Source organism: Salvelinus namaycush, chromosome 31 (assembly GCF_016432855.1).
Source record: "Salvelinus namaycush isolate Seneca chromosome 31, SaNama_1.0, whole genome shotgun sequence".
Lineage (NCBI taxonomy): Eukaryota > Metazoa > Chordata > Actinopteri > Salmoniformes > Salmonidae > Salvelinus > Salvelinus namaycush.
The window spans coordinates 14,903,190-14,919,382 of NC_052337.1; the positions used below are offsets into that span (position 1 = coordinate 14,903,190).

A 16,193-nucleotide genomic window follows, 5' to 3' on the forward strand; every position below is an offset into this window, starting at 1 on the left:
TACACCATTATATGCGCCGGCTTCTCAGATCCAGATCAGCTAAATAATCTTAATTTTGGCTCGAGGGCCACATTGGGATATCAAAATTTAACAGAGTGCCACTGATTTTATGTGGACAGATTTGCTGGTCAAAATCAACTTACAGCCTAGAAAACTGTCACTCATGTCTAATTATATAGGTCTATTTCTACATACTTTCCATCTGGTTTTAGGGATTTTGTATTATTTATTTTAATTTTTAACATAGGCTGTATTTTGCCCACCCCTGACCTAAACCATCACACTATTCTACATCACCACCGAAACAGTAAGAGGAGTTAAGGAGTAGACTTTATTGATTTGATAAGACCAAGTGTACAGTACATACATCACCGTAAACTGCTGTTTGAATGGAATTGCTTGACAAATAACATTGCGTCCCACACCGTTAGGCCTAGGCCTTCGGTAAGTTTTAAACAATAACTGGTCCTGTGATCACAGACTGACATTGAGGTTAGCAGGTTAGATAGATTTTCAAGTAGACGTTAGGATGAGAAAGATAAATTGGACAGCGAACACATGATTAAAAGAAACCAAAGGGTACACACAGAGGCCCAACATTCTAATTTAACACAACTCCCAGTGCAAATACACTTCCTGAAAGAACATTGAGAATTGACGTCACCATCTAACCACCTTCATCCTAAAGGAGCTGGAATCTTTCAGTGAATGTAATGTCATGTAAAGGTACTAGGTGATGTGTGTATGTATATAAGAGGGTGTGTGTTGGTGTGTATTTTAGTGGGGCAGCTCATGGGGCACCAGTTTGTAGTGGGAGCCACATGAGGGACAGCGCTGAGCATCACCCTGATGGAGCCAGAACCACACCACTGCAGTGTTATCCTCCTCACCTAGAGAGAGAGGATGGAGAAAGTGAGAGAGAAGGGGGAGAAAGGGAGAGAGAAGGGGGAGAAAGGGAGGGGGGGGGAGAAAGGGAGGGGGGGGGAGAAAGGGAGGGGGGGGGAGAAAGGGAGGGGGGGGGGGAGAAAGGGAGGGGGGGGGAGAAAGGGAGGGGGGGGGGAGAAAGGGAGGGGGGGGGGGGAAAGGGAGGGGGAGGGAGAAAGATAGGAGGGAGGGAGAGATCAGTTGAAGGAGACATTAGATATGAGTAGGAAGAACAACCCTCAGACAGCCATGACAAATCAGAGTGGTACAGCTTCTGGCCACAGAACTACCAGACAGCTGTAGAAAGACTAATATAAAACTAGTCACATACAGACACAGCCCACAATCCTCTTGATGGTGATGGAGGGCACCAGATGGGGGTCGGCCTTTGAGCCAGCATACTCTTTGGGCTTCAACATGCTATAGGGGTCCTGGAAAGAAATCACACAAGACAGGTTCAGTATTAGACCTAGGTATGACTTGGTGACATGGAGAACAAAGCACACAGAAACCTTCTAAGGATCCTAAATGTGTCTAGAAAAAGTTAGAGGCATGTCGGGCCAATGCTGAGAGAAGAGAGTGAGATTACTGCCAAACTAATTAATACTTGACATGTTAAACTACCGGTGTTACGTAAATGTTGGCCAGGGCAACACAGTTGACGCAAATAATATTAATTTCAAACAAATGTAATCTAGACTCACCGCGCCCTGTTGCGCAGCCTTCATAACGATCTTCTCCAGACCAGTGGCCTGCTCCTCGTCGGTGGGGATGCCTGAAAACATGTCAGTGTTAGCTAGCAAGGTTAACTAGTTAGTTGGCTAGTCACTTAGTTGGCATTAGCTAGTTTATTAGCTAGCAAAATTAGCAGTGGGCTACTTCCGCGCTAAGCACATTCGATGATAAAGTCGACACGGATAGCTCGCTAACGCGCTAGCTAGAACCCTAAACTAAGGTACCATCTTTGACTTTGACAAAGGTCGCTATATAAAGCAAAATAGCTCAATATAGGACATGAAAACATCTGCTCAGCTAGCTACTTAATGAGAACAAAATGTGGACAGATTGAAAATTGTATTTTGATACAACGAATATTGTGATAACTTGGCTAGGAAACCTTGCGCCATTGCCTGGCAATGCATCGCCTGTCCTTGGCAAGACATCCATATGTCAAATACGATGCTTCCATGGCTTCTGCCCAAAACCTCCACATTACCGACTCACCACCAACCGCCATGCCGCGGGTGAGAGCAGGGACCGGGGCGGCCCGGCAAGTTGTAGCGGCCCTGACCGCCGAGCGAAGCAATAACCTTGCAGCCATTTCTCCTTCTGGTCGAAAGCACTGATGTATAATAAGAGGTCGAAATACAACTGGCAGCACACTGATGACGTTTAATATTTACGTGACAGTCGCATTATTCTGACGTCTGTGCTCTTGTATTTAAAAAAAATAGACGCGTTCAAGGCTCTGGTGGTTGACTAACGTTACCTGAAAAGGTAGGTTATGCATATACTTTATCATGCAAACTTATTCAACCTTTCGTTCCCAAAAAACAACTAAGAAAACATTGCAGTCCATTCAGTAGGCCTACATGACATCATCTGTTAATAATCTATTTTTTATTTAACCTTTATTAGACTAGGCAAGATTAGTCCAAATGAATACACCATCCCCATTTCATAGAAGAGGGATGAGCATAAATAATCTAGAACTCACGAGGCTTCAAATGGTAGAAAAGATTAAGCACATGGAAACAGTTGGACATGCATCTTTATTTATTGAAAAGTGGATCAAAAGCAAAAGTCTGACAACTTCAAGACACATATAAAACCCCAAACATCCCCATAATCCCATAGAAGACTACTAGTCTGAGACCTGACTAAAACCAGACAATCATAAAGACTAGAATAGCTCTGTTGTACATTAAAATACAGTAATCAAGTGACAGTCACTTTCCCTGACATCCCTGATAAGCCCCACACCCCCATTCTCTTCACTTTCTACTTATAAACCTAATCTAATATCTGTGCAGAGAGGGAAACATCCCCCTTCCTACCCCTGTATTGTTCGCATGGGTCGCAGTCAGAATGATCCAACTGATGCTCTAATTGGTTGTACAGGCATGTGGGAGGGCTTTGGAACTACAGGAGCTCAACGTAATTGGCCGGGAACATTCCGTAGTGTCCATCCGGTCCGTAGCCTCTCCACCAACCCTCATCCGCCATGTCTATCCCTGTGATGATGTCATCAGGATCAAAGGTAATCTCAGAGTCGTCAGCTGAGGAGGAGAGGAGAGAAGGATGAAAGAAGATTAAATTCAATACAACTTTATGGATAGAGATGAGATAGGGATGAGTGGTGCCAAAAGAGATGGAAGAAGGGAAGGAATATGACTTGGGACATCAGAGAAGATTAGAAAAGCAAAGAAGGATCAGATGAAAGAAGATGAAATGAGAAAAAAAGAGGGACTAGATTTGAACCCAGAGCTGGGCAACACTCACTGGCTTGGTAGTCATACAGAGCCCTGGCATGCACATCCTGTCCACTGGCCTCCTTTCTCTGCTCCAGCACGTGAGAGAGATTGTTCAAGTGATAAGGAGTTAAAGAAGATTTGAAGAGGAATAAAACAGTGGAGTCATAACACCACAGAATTTTCCAACCTATTTGGAATAATATTTGATAACATGGCTAAGAGCAACGACATCATACTTCCTGTAGACTTACTGTGGGTGTGTCCTGGTAGATATCATCATAAATGTTATCCTCCTCATTTGTTGCTGCCAATGGCAGGAGCTCGTATACCTCATCCTGGCCAATGTGCCCCTCTCTACCCTGAACCAGGCCGGCAACTGTTGGCTCTGAGAGATTCAATATTTAAAGACCCTCACCAGCTGTAGTTTTTAAGTGCTAACAATGTGAGAGTGGAAATTAGTTTGCGTGTGTGTGTGAGGTGGAGGCCTACCGTCCTCTGGTGCTGTGTCCTGTGTATCATCATCAAAATCATCTGACCAGTACTCCTCTTCAGTGAAGGAAGACTCTGTGACACACATACACACACATATTATTTAGACAGCCTTATCACTACGACATGAATCAGCCTGTGGTGGAAAGAGTTAGCTGCATGCCTGTATGCATGCGTGTTTGGCTTGTGGGTTGGACATGTGAGTGTAGGGCAGCTGGTGCCTCAGGCTGTAGGAACACAGTAGCAGGGGTTTCTGGGAGTAGAGAAGTAAGGGGTTAAAGGCTTAGCTATGATACAGATGTGTGTGTGCATTCATGTGTGCATGCGTGTCTGACTTGTGGGTTGGACAGGTGAGAGTGGGGCAGCTGCTTCTGGGAGCAGTGGAGCAGGGTATTCTGAGCAGTGGAGCAGGGGTTAAAGGGTTATCTATGATACAGGTGTGGGTGGGTGCATGTATTACCTGCGGGTTGGACAGGTGAGAGCGGGGCTGCCTGTGCCTTGGGCTCTGAGAGCAGAGCAGGTGTTTTTGGGAGCAGTGGAGCCGGGGCTTCTGGGTGAAGAAAAGCAGGGTATTGTGGGGAACGTGGTTCGATGGGTGTTTCTCGCTCAGTGGACTTCTGAGCCAGGAAGTGGCTCTGCAGCTTCCCTGAGGGAGGGGGGAGGGGAATAATATGTGCTATATGTTATTGGGGCTAGGGGAATATGTGTTATGGGGGGGGGGGGGGCAGAATGTGTTATTGATATGTCATAAGGATATATTGATAACTTCATTTAAGTTATTAAGTGTGTTTAGCGTTGACCAGTTTTCTATACCGATTCCCACCTTGTTGCTTATCTATACAACACTATTACAACATTCTAGGTGATTTTACCAGGTCTGGAGCTGGGCGTGTTGTCCAGTGAAGCACTCTGCTCTCTCTTTTTAAACAGCTCTCTGGGGTTCAAGGACCTCTGGGAGATCAGACGTGCTGCCTCCTGACACACACACACACACACACACACACACACACACACACACAACACACACACACACACACACACACACACACACACACACACACACACACACACACACACACACACACACAAAGTTCAGTAAATTATGACATATTGAACACACACACACACACACACACACACACACACACACACACACACACACACACACACACACACACACACACACACACACACACACACACACACACACATACACACACACACACACACACACACACACACACACACACACACACACAAACACACAGTGAGTGCGGACTCTCACGTTTGCATTTTGTACAGATGCAGGTCTTATCCTCTGAGAGTTCTGACGCTCACTGTCCTGCTGCTCCTAAAAAGCAGACACACACAGAAAAACACACACACACAAATAAGTGTGGAATACTGCAACTCACAAAAGCATTTTGTGCAACGCATAGAAATCACACATAGTACCACATAGAAGGCTCACCGGCTGATGTTGTTCCTGGTCTCTATACCCTGACTCCTGCTGCTTCTGGTAAGTCCTGTCAAACACAAACACACACACACAAACGGACACACACACAGACAATATTATATTATTGAGCATGTGTTTGTGTGTGTCTGCGCATGTGTGATGACTGACTTTGCCTGGTCGATTTGAGAGGTTCTCTCCTTTGCCCTCATTTCTCTCTCTGCAGCCTCCTTTTCATCCCTCTCTTTTCGCTCTCTTTTCACCCTTTGCCTCTCCTCCTCCACTCTCTTGCTCTCCTCCTTCTGACGCACCTCCTCATCTCTCTGAGAGAGAGAGAGAGAGAAAGTGTGAGAAATGTAACCTTCTGTTGGAACCAAACTCCCAAAGAACCAGCAGCAGAGTAACTCAAAACAGGATTGCATACCACATTAGGAATAGGGAGATAACAATATAGTATAGTATTACTTTTGTCTGGAATTTTGTTATGTCTTAAGAGCAAGCACTTCAATGTAGCTTACTAGTTACATACGACAAATAAAATGTAGGCTTGGCTATCTGACAAGGTCTACCTGAGATTGGGCCCAGAAGTTGTCCTTGTTGGTTTGCAGAATCTCATCCACAGCGTTAGTCTTCTGGTACACCGACCCCTGAAACACAACAACAAATTCTCTGCTGCCAATGACTGGAACGAATTGCAAAAATCACTGAAGCTGGAGACTCATATTTTTATTTATTTATTTTATTTCACCTTTATTTAACCAGGTAGGCAAATTGAGAACACGTTCTCATTTACAATTGCGACCTGGCCAAGATAAAGCAAAGCAGTTCGATACATACAACAACACATAGTTACACATGGAGTAGAACAAACATACAGTCAATAATACAGTGAAAAAATAAGTCTATATACAATGTGAGCAAGTGAGGTGAGATAAGGGAGGTGAAGGCAAACAAAATATATATAAAAATAAATAAAAATATAAAAAGGCCATGGTGGCGAAGTAAATACAATATAGCAAGTAAAAAAACACTGGAATGGTTGGTTTGCAGTGGAAGAAAGTGCAAAGTAGAGATAGAAATAATGGGGTGCAAAGGAGCAAAAATAAATAAATGAATACAGTAGGTAAAGAGGTAGTTGTTTGGGCTAAATTATAGATGGGCTATGTACAGGTGCAGTAATCTATGAGCTGCTCTGACAGCTGGTGCTTAAAGCTAGTGAGGGAGATAAGTGTTTCCAATTTCAGAGATTTTTGTAGTTCGTTCCAGTCATTGGCAGCAGAGAACTGGAAGGAGAGGCGGCCAAAGGAAGAATTGGTTTTGGGGGTGACCAGAGAGATATACCTGCTGGAGCGCGTGCTACAGGTAGGTGCTGCTATGGTGACCAGCGAGCTGAGATAAGGGGGGACTTTACCTAGCAGGGTCTTGTAGATGACCTGGAGCCAGTGGGTTTGGCGACGAGTATGAAGCGAGGGCCAGCCAACGAGAGTGTACAGGTCGCAGTGGTGGGTAGTGTAAGGGGCTTTGGTGACAAAACGGATGGCACTGTGATAGACTGCATCCAATTTATTGAGTAGGGTATTGGAGGCTATTTTGTAAATGACATCACCGAAGTCGAGGATTGGTAGGATGGTCAGTTTTACAAGGGTATGTTTGGCAGCATGAGTGAAGGATGCTTTGTTGCGGAATAGGAAGCCAATTCTAGATTTAACTTTGGATTGGAGATGTTTGATGTGAGTCTGGAAGGAGAGTTTACAGTCTAACCAGACACCTAGGTATCTCCCTCACTAACTTTAAGCATCAACTGTCAGAGCAGCTCACAGATCATTGCACCTGTACATAGCCCATCTGTAAATAGCCCATCCAGCTACCTCATTCCATATTGTTATTTATTTATTTATTTTGCTCCTTTGCACCCCAGTATCTCTACTTGCACATTCATCTTCTGCACATCTATCACTCCAGTGTTTAATTGCTAAATTGTAATTACTTCGCCACTACGGCCTATTTATTGCCTTACCTCCCTAATCTTACCTCATTTGCACACACTGTATATAGATTTTTCTTCCTATTGTGTTATTGACTGTACGTTTGTTTATTTCATGTGTAACTCTGTGTTGTTGTTTGTGTCGCACTGCTTTGCTTTATCTTGGCCAGGTCGCAGTTGTAAATGAGAACTTGTTCTCAACTGGCCTACCTGGTTAAATAAAGGTGAAATAAAAAAATAAAAACATTACAGCTGTTTGTGTGTGTGTGTCAAATCAAATCAAATTTGATTGGTCACATACACATGTTTAGCAGAAGTTATTGTGGGTGTAGCGAAATGCTTGTGTTTTTAGCTCCGCCCGTGCAGTAATATCTAACAAGTAATATATAACAATTTCACAATATATACCCAATATCCCTGTAAAAATAAAATAAACTCAACTCAACTCAATACACATAAATCTAAGTTAAGGAATGGAATTAAGAATATATAAATATATGGACAAGCAACGTCAGAGCGGCATAGACTAAGATACAGTAGAATAAAATAGAATACAGTATATACATATGAGATGAGTAATGCACAATATGTAAACATTATTAAAGTGACTATTGTTCCATTTTTTGATTTGATTTCAAGTCTATGTACAGTTGAAGTCGGAAGTTTACATACACCTTAGCCAAGTACATTTAAACTCAGTATTTCACAATTCCTGACATTTAATCCTAGTAAAAATTCCCTGTTTTAGGTCAGTTAGGATCAACGCTTTATTTGAAGAATGTGAAATGTCAGAATAATAATAGAAAGAATGATTTATTTCAGCTTTTATTTCTTTCATCAGAAGTTTACATACACTCAATTAGTATTTGGTAGCATTGCCTTTAAATTGTTTAACTTGGGTAAAACGTTTCGGGTAGCCTTCCACAAGCTTCCCACAATAAGTTGGGTGAATTTTGGCCCATTCCTCCTGACAGAGCTGGTGTAAATGAGTCAAGTTGGTAGGCCTCCTTGCTCGCACATGCTTATTCAGTTCTGCCCACAAATTTACTATAGGATTGAGGTCAGGGCTTTGTGATGGCCACTCCAATACCTTGACTTTGTTGTCCTTAAGCCATTTTGCCACAACTTTGGAAGTATGCTTGGGGCCATTGTTCATTGTGAAGACCCATTTGCGACCAGGCTTTAACTTCCTGACTGATGTCTTGAGATGTTGCTTCAATATATCCACCAAATTTTCCTCCCTCATGATGCCGTCTATTTTGTGAAGTGCACCAGTCCCTACTGCAGCAATGTACCCCGACAACATGATGCTGCCACCCCTGTGCTTCACGGTTGGGATGGTGTTCTTCGGCTTGCAAGCCTCCCCCTTTTTCCTCCAAATATAACGATGGTCATTATGGCCAAACAGTTCTATTTTTGTTTCATTAGACCAGAGGACATTTCTCCAAAAAGTATGATCTTTGTCCCCATGTGCAGTTGCAAACCGTAGTCTGGCTTTTTTATCACGGTTTGGGAGCAGTGGCTTCTTCCTTGCTGAGCGGCCTTTCAGGTTATGTTGATTTAGGACTCGTTTTACTGTGGATATAGATACTTTTGTACCTGTTTCACAAGGTCTTTTGCTGTTGTCCTGGAATTGATTTGCACTTTTCGCACCAAAGTACGTTCATCTCTAGGAGACAGAAGATGTCTCCTTCCTGAGAGGTATGACGGCTGCGTGGTCCCATGGTGTTTATACTTGCATACTATTGTTTGTACAGATGAACGTGGTACCTTCAGGCGTTTGGAAATTGCTCCTAAGGATGAACCAGACTTGTGGAGGTCTACCATTTTTTTCTGAGGTCTTGGCTGATTTCATTTGATTTTCCCATGATGTCAAGCAAAGAGGCACTGAGTTTGAAGGTAGGCCTTGAAATACATTCACAGGTACACCTCCAATTGACTCAAATGATGTCAATTAGCCTACCAGAAGCCTTTAAAGCCATGACATAATTTTGGGGAATTTTCCAAGCTGTTTAAAGGCATAGTCAACTTAGTGTATGTAAACGTCTTACCCACTGGAATTGTGATACAGTGAATTATAAGTGAAATAATCTGAATGCAAACAATTGTTGGAAAAATGTATTGTGTCATGCACAAAGTAGATGTCCTACCCGACTTGCCAAAACGTTAGTTTGTTACCAAGAAATTTGTGAAGTGGATGAAAAACGAGTTTTAATGACTCCAACCTAAGTGTATGTAAACTTCCGACTTCAACTGTATATAGGCAGCAGCCTCTAATGTGCTAGTGATGGCTATTTAACAGTCTGATGGCCTTGAGATAGAAGCTGTTTTTCAGTCTTTCAGTCCGAACTTTGATGCACCTGTACTGACCTCGCATTCTGGATGATAGCGGGGTGAACAGGCAGTGGCTCGGGTAGTTGTTGTCCTTGATGATCTTTTTGGCCTTCCTGTGATATCAGGTGCTGTAGGTGTCCTGGAGGGCAGGTAGTTTGCCTCTGGTGATGCATTGGGCAGACCGCTCCACCCTCTGAAGAGCCCTGCGATTGCGCGCTGTGCAGTTGCCGTACCAGGCGGTGATACAGCCCAACAGGATGCTCTCAATTGTGCATCTGTAAACGTTTGTGAGGGTTTTAGGTGCCAAGCCAAATTTATTCAGCCTCCTGAGATTAAAGAGGCGCTGTTGCGCCTTCTTCACCACACTATCCGTGTGGGTGGACCATTTCAGTTTGTCAGTGATTTGTACGCAGAGGAACTTGAAGCTTTCCACCTTCTCCACTGCGGTCCCGTCGATGTAGATATGGGGATACTCCCTCTGCTGTTTCCTGAAGTCCACGATCATCTCCTTTGTTTTGTTGACATTGAGTGAGAGGTTATTTTCCTGGCACCACACTCCCAGAGCCCTCACCTCCTCCCTGTAGGCTGTCTCGTCATTGTTGGTAATCAAGTCTGCTGCTGTTGTGTCATCTGCAAACTTGATGATTGAGTTGGAGGCGTGCTTGGCCACGCAGTCATGGGTGAACAGGGAGTACAGAAGAGTGCTGAGCACGCATCCTTGTGGGGCTCCAGTTATGAGGATCAGCGAAGTGGATGTGTTGTTTCCTACCTTCACCACCTGGGCGGCCCGTCAGGAAGTTCAGGACCCAGTTGCACAGGGTGGGGTTCAGACCCTGGGCCTCAAGCTTAATGATGAGCTTGGAGGGTACTATGATGTTGAATGCTGAGCTATAGTCAATGAACAGCATTCTTACATAGGTATTCCTCTTGTCCAGATAGGATAGGGCAGTGTGCAGTGTGATGGCGATTGCATCGTCTGTGGATCAATTGGGGCAGTATGCAAACTGAAGTGGGTCTAAGGTGACAGGTAAGGTAGAGGTGATATGATCCTTAACTAGCCTCTCAAAGCACTTCATGATGACAGAAGTGACAGCTAAGGGGCAATAGTCATTTAGTCCAGTTACCTTTGCTTTCTTGGGTACAGGAACAATGGTGGCTCAGTTGGTAGTTGGTATGGTCCCGTGTGGCTCAGTTGGTAGAGCATGGCGCTTGCAACGCCAGGGTTGTGGGTTCAATTCCCACGGGGGGACCAGGGTTCAATTCCCACGGGGGGACCAGGATGAATATGTATGAACTTTCCAATTTGTAAGTCGCTCTGGATAAGAGCGTCTGCTAAATGACTTAAATGTAAATGTGGCCATCTTGAAGCATGTGGGGACAGCAGACTGGGATATGGAGAGATTGAACATGTCCGTAAACACACCAGCCATCTAGTCTGCGCATGCTCTGATGACGCGGCTAGGGATGCTGTCTGGGCCAGCAACCTTGTGAGGGATAACACGCTTAAATGTCTTACTCGCGACGGCCACGGAGAAGGAGAGCCCACAGTCCTTGGTAGCGGGCCGCGTCGGTGGCACTGTGTTATCCGCAAAGCGGGCGAAGAAGGTGTTTAGCTTGTCCGGAACCAAGAGGTCGGTGTCCGTGATGTGGCTGGTTTTCCTTTTGTAGTCCGTGATTGTCTGTAGACCCTGCCACATATGTCTCGTGTCTGAGACGTTGAATTGCAACTACACTTTGGCTCTACACTGACGTTTTGCCTGTTTGATTGCATTGAAGAGGGAATAACTACACTGTTTTGTATGTGTGTGTGTGTGTGTGTGTTCTCACCACAGGCCCTCTGGGTATGTCATATTTCTGTGTCTCTTTGGTTTGCAGAATCTCATCCACAGCATTAGTCTTCTGGTACACCGACCCCTGAAACACAACAACACATTACTCTGTGTGTGTGTGTGTATGCTTGTGTGTGTGCGTGAGTGTGTGTGTGTTCTCACCACAGGTCCACTGGGTACATCGCTGTATTTCTGTGTCTCTTTGCGAAAGTTAAAGTTGGCCCCCGACGCCTTGGCCACTTTACCCATGATGCTCTCTGGCTCCACGTCATCCTCTCCCCGTGCATTGATGGTCACATGGGCACCCTGCAGGAAAGAGATTGGTAAGAGAGAGAGTCTACACAGCGCGATTTTAGAGAATTAACATTTTGGAGCATCTCTCTCTTTAAAGCAGGTAAAACTCACCCGTAGGAAGTTACCCATGGAAATGACATGGTTGGCGCACTGTCCTTTCCGAGAGTCCTTTACCCCTTCACCTGTCTAAAACACACACACACACAAAGGTGAATGGCTGATTTGACAAAGGTCTCTAGTGATCGTTATGCTTCGAGGGTGGTGTGTGTGTGTGTGTCTGTGTGTGCTACTTACCCAGTTGATGAGGACATATTTACACAGGCCAGAGTTGGGGTCCTTGACACGACAGAAGGCATACATCACCTTCCCACTGCTCAACTCCTCCACCATCTCCTCCAGACCGCCGTCTACATACAGATACACATACACAAACACACAAATCGAACGTGGGTCGTCAACGTTACTGATGACCATGTCAGCCAGCTAAACTAAAGCCTACGTGGTGTGGTGTATCTTCAGTTTTCAGTTATCATACAACAAGTTCCCTGAACCCCCCCCCATTACACACATGCACAAACAACTCATATTGCAGACCCACACTCACCTCCCTTCTCTGCCAGGCGGATGTCATTGGTGTTCCCCTCATAGGTGAACAGAGCCCTGTAGACAGACAGAAAAACAACTGGAAGATTCTCTCTCTCTTGTCATTGCTGAATCACAAACACACACATACAGATACAACTGTGATACCAAATCAACTGATCTAATCCTTCTCTCAGTTCTTGCTCACCAGTTGGTATCAGACTTCACATCCACCACTTCTTTATACGCGGCCGTGAGCGCTGCTCCATTTTTACTGAGATTCACCGACATTCTCCTGTGTGTCTATCTGTGCCGTGGCATCCACCGCGTCAAAGAAAACGCAGCACCAACACTTTATCCAGGAAATAAGAAATGGTCTCTTCAGTTGGAGTAGCTGAGATATACTGAATGATGAAAGAGCACTCTAGTGGGTAAAGGTAGAACTTCCAATGACAAGCGAGTCTTGTACCAAGGGGATTCTTTCAGCTTTGTCAAAACTGGGATGGATCAGGACCAAATCGGCAAAAGAATGGTCTCCTCTCTGTGTCAAAGTAAGATTTAAATATTCTACCTAGAGAAATCAAGGAAAGAGGACCGCTAACACACACAGGCTGTCCGAGCTGATTCAGTATGAAGGAACTACTACACACACACCCCTCTGAAACTTGTCGGGGCAGTGTGTGTGTGTGTGTGTGTGTGTGTGTGAGAGAGAGAGAGTAAGAGAGAAAGAGAGAGAGAGAGAGAGAGAAAGAAAGAAACCGGTCAGGGCAGAACCGGAAAAGTCAAATTTTTTAGATTGGTGCTGCAGTACCGCAAGTTCTTCAGTACAAGCAGGTTGGCAGACTAAATGCTTCCTGCTAACTATTCAGGTGGTGGAAGAGTCTACTGTAAAGGGACTGAAGGTGATTGCTGGTTAGACTACAGAAGGTTCACAAACATCAGCCTTGTTGATAAGTAGATCTCCACTCTTTCTCTATCCTATCAAATACTCTCTATCTCATTATCTCTTTGCTGTTGGTGAGCAGTTCCCTCTCTCCCTCCTTTTCTATCCCTGCCATCCCTCTCTCTCTCTCTTCCTCTCTCTCGTGCATGCTCTCTCTCTCTCTGTGTGTAGATGAGCACCCTACAGCTTCCTCTTTTACACATGCACACAGATACACACACACACACACATACTGAACATACACTAGCTTTCTCAGGAACAAAAGAGGGAATTCCTTTTCACCAATGTACACAGACAGACATAGAGGCGTAGACACAAATACACACACACACACACACACACACACACACACACACACACACACACACACACACACACACACACACACACACACACACACACACACACACACACACACTATTTCAGATGCAGTCTAAGCCCTTGTCTCCTTTGCTCGTTGGTGGGTGGTTTTATTATGAGGGAGGGGGGCATGACACTCATCATTCCCAACACCCCCATCACACACACGTTTGCACTACACACACATGCACAAACACACTATTGTGCAATAGTATTATGTTAGCTTGGAAATGCCTGTGGTTTGCTAGAGGGTTGAGTGTCAATTTTGTAGCAAGGACCTGCAGTCACATAAACATATATGGGGGGGTGTTAGAGCTGATAACAGACCAAGGGAGGGCTCGGGTTACAGTCCCACAGAAAAAAGTACACACACAAAGATTAAAGAGAGAAGAAGAGCGGGCATTATCAACACCATTATCTTCATCATAATCATTAGCCTACCATTACATCCTTCAGTTCTCTCCTATGAATATGCACATGAAGCCAGCTGGAATCCAATATAATTCAGTGTGGTGAAACAACAGTAAAACTGAGCGATATTCAGTGCGGAGGCAAACTGATTTGTATTTTTAATTGTGCGCCACCCTATGGGACTCCCAATCACAGCCTGATGTGATACAGCCTGGATTCGAACCAGGGACTGTAATGACGCCTCTTGCACTGAGATACAGTGCCTTATACCACTGTATCACGGGTGATCTGGCTGGGAATCCAGACATTGCATAGATATACTTTCCCCCTGACCAATATTTTTTTTCAGCTCAAGAAATCAGATGGGAAAAACTCCTGGCGCCATTGACACATACATCGTTGATAGCTGGACTGGAATTACTCTGCCCAAACGCCACCTCTACCCACTTTCTTCCTCCAGTCTCCCGTTTTCCCTCCTCCCCCACCCCCAGTCTTCCCTCAGTCTCCCTTCTCCCGTTTTCCCTCCTCCCCCACCCACGTCTCCCGGCGGCGGCCTAGCTCTTCCTTCCACTCCACCTCAGAAACACCAAGCGACTTGTATTATTTCCCACGCGACCATATACACGCTACACAACCAGCGACTTTTTGTTTTTCTCAACTTTTTCTCAAACTCGCAAGGATTGCATTTTCTATTTTTGAAGGATAATGGACGACAAAATAATTAAGAAAGTAGGCTTGTGAGCTGACTTTTCTTCGGGCTGATTTTACTCGGGAGGGTAACGTTAAGTAGGAGGACAACGTATGTGCAGGAGGACAAACTTATGTGCGTGCGTGTTTTAAACTTCTGCGACGTACAACTTTCCATTGTTTTCGTTTTCCCTTTCAGTTTTAAGAGATTGCTAGTTGTTTTTACACCAGTATACGATTATTCGTGGAATCGTCGATGTGGGTTGTAACGTTAGCCTGTTTTTCTAGCCCAAAATAAAATACGCGACAAGAAACGAGTGGAACAACTCCAGGAATCGACTAGCTAGTTAACTAGTTAGCTTAGCATGGCTAACTAACGTTAGCTAGCTAACAATGAACAGTCGTTGGATGCTTATTTTTGCAGAGTTTGCAACAACTAGTCTTGTTCATGGCTAATCTCGTTACAACCACTGGAAATCCAAATAATACAGTGTACTAGCTAGCTAACGTTAGCAGGGTGTTTTGAAACTCGGTGGGTACGACATCACTTCCACGGCAAGACAACAGTGAGTGTGTTTTTAGAAATTCAAGATGCCGCAGCTGAACGGAGGAGGAGGAGATGATTTGGGAGCCAACGACGAGTTGATCTCGTTTAAAGATGAGGGGGAGCAGGAGGAAAAGACCGCCGAGAATGTGTCCTCTGAGCGGGACCTGGACGATGTCAAGTCTTCACTGGTCAACGAGACGGAGAACAACAGCAGTTCGTCTGACTCCGAGGTAGCTAACTTTACTAACTAGCCAGCTAGGGACAGACGATTGAATCACTATATAAACAACTACGGTACTAACCGTTTTCTTCTAGCTACCAATCTCCAGTGTTTTTTGGCAAACAACGTTTGTGTGTGTTTGTCAGCAGGCAGTCAGTCATAGACGTCCCCAGCATCACATACCGGATTGGGAGAGTTATGTCAGACAGAGAGAGTTCGTTGCAGAAGGTAAAACACCACAAACTCATAGTAAAACTACAACACTGTATACCTGTAACTCTCACTTTGATCTTTCATATGAGTGTCCCCCTCTCCCCCACTTTTCTCTATATCCCTCTCTTCATCCTCTCCTCCTTTATCTCTCCCTCCCAGTCCATTCCTTTATTTCTCAATTCATTTAAAAAAGCTGTATTGAAAGAGTTAGGTCATCTTACACCCCTTACAAGAAACACAGAGCATATAGCAATAAATCAACAACCACAAGCATTCTTGCCTTGGCGGCAGCTCTGCAGAATGGTCACTAGCTGGCACAGTCATACAATCTGATTTTAAACATAACCTTAAACACACTGCAAAACCGAATGCCTAAACTTAAATTAAGACCAACAAGCAAATGTTTGATTATATACATTTTTGTGTTATAGCCAATTATGACTTTG

General features: G+C 44.5%; 3 protein-coding genes across 5 annotated transcripts in view; 1 reads left to right on the forward strand and 2 right to left on the reverse strand.

The window, feature by feature from the left end:
* Positions 1–311: 311 nt before the first annotated feature.
* LOC120026261 (cytochrome c oxidase subunit 5B, mitochondrial-like) lies at positions 312–2,295 on the reverse strand. The gene is made up of 4 exons (XM_038971090.1): positions 2,149–2,295; positions 1,629–1,699; positions 1,256–1,355; positions 312–890 (listed from the first exon to the last, which is right to left on the reverse strand). The coding sequence occupies exons 1-4, from the start codon at positions 2,243–2,245 to the stop codon at positions 778–780; spliced, it is 381 nt and encodes a 126-aa protein (XP_038827018.1). The 5' UTR covers positions 2,246–2,295; the 3' UTR covers positions 312–777.
* A 546-nt stretch (positions 2,296–2,841) lies between these two features.
* Positions 2,842–12,657, reverse strand: LOC120026403 (drebrin-like protein A). Its single transcript, XM_038971262.1, has 14 exons — positions 12,575–12,657; positions 12,389–12,444; positions 12,079–12,191; positions 11,896–11,970; positions 11,653–11,796; positions 5,913–5,990; positions 5,515–5,666; positions 5,359–5,413; positions 4,760–4,838; positions 4,348–4,533; positions 3,888–3,962; positions 3,650–3,783; positions 3,427–3,484; positions 2,842–3,203 (listed from the first exon to the last, which is right to left on the reverse strand). The coding sequence occupies exons 1-14, from the start codon at positions 12,655–12,657 to the stop codon at positions 3,067–3,069; spliced, it is 1,425 nt and encodes a 474-aa protein (XP_038827190.1). The 3' UTR covers positions 2,842–3,066.
* Positions 12,658–14,609: 1,952 nt separating this feature from the next.
* LOC120026317 (transcription factor 7-like 1-B) overlaps positions 14,610–16,193 on the forward strand; it is a 29,793-nt gene continuing 28,209 nt past the window's right edge. For 2 of the 3 annotated variants that reach the window (XM_038971150.1, XM_038971153.1), the window contains exons 1-2: positions 14,611–15,544; positions 15,681–15,762. In XM_038971150.1, coding sequence (XP_038827078.1) covers positions 15,359–15,544; positions 15,681–15,762 — 268 coding nt within the window. In that variant the 5' untranslated portion in view covers positions 14,611–15,358. Of the gene's footprint in view, positions 15,545–15,680; positions 15,763–16,193 lie in introns of all 3 variants that reach the window. The other variant, XM_038971151.1, reaches the window with a different exon arrangement.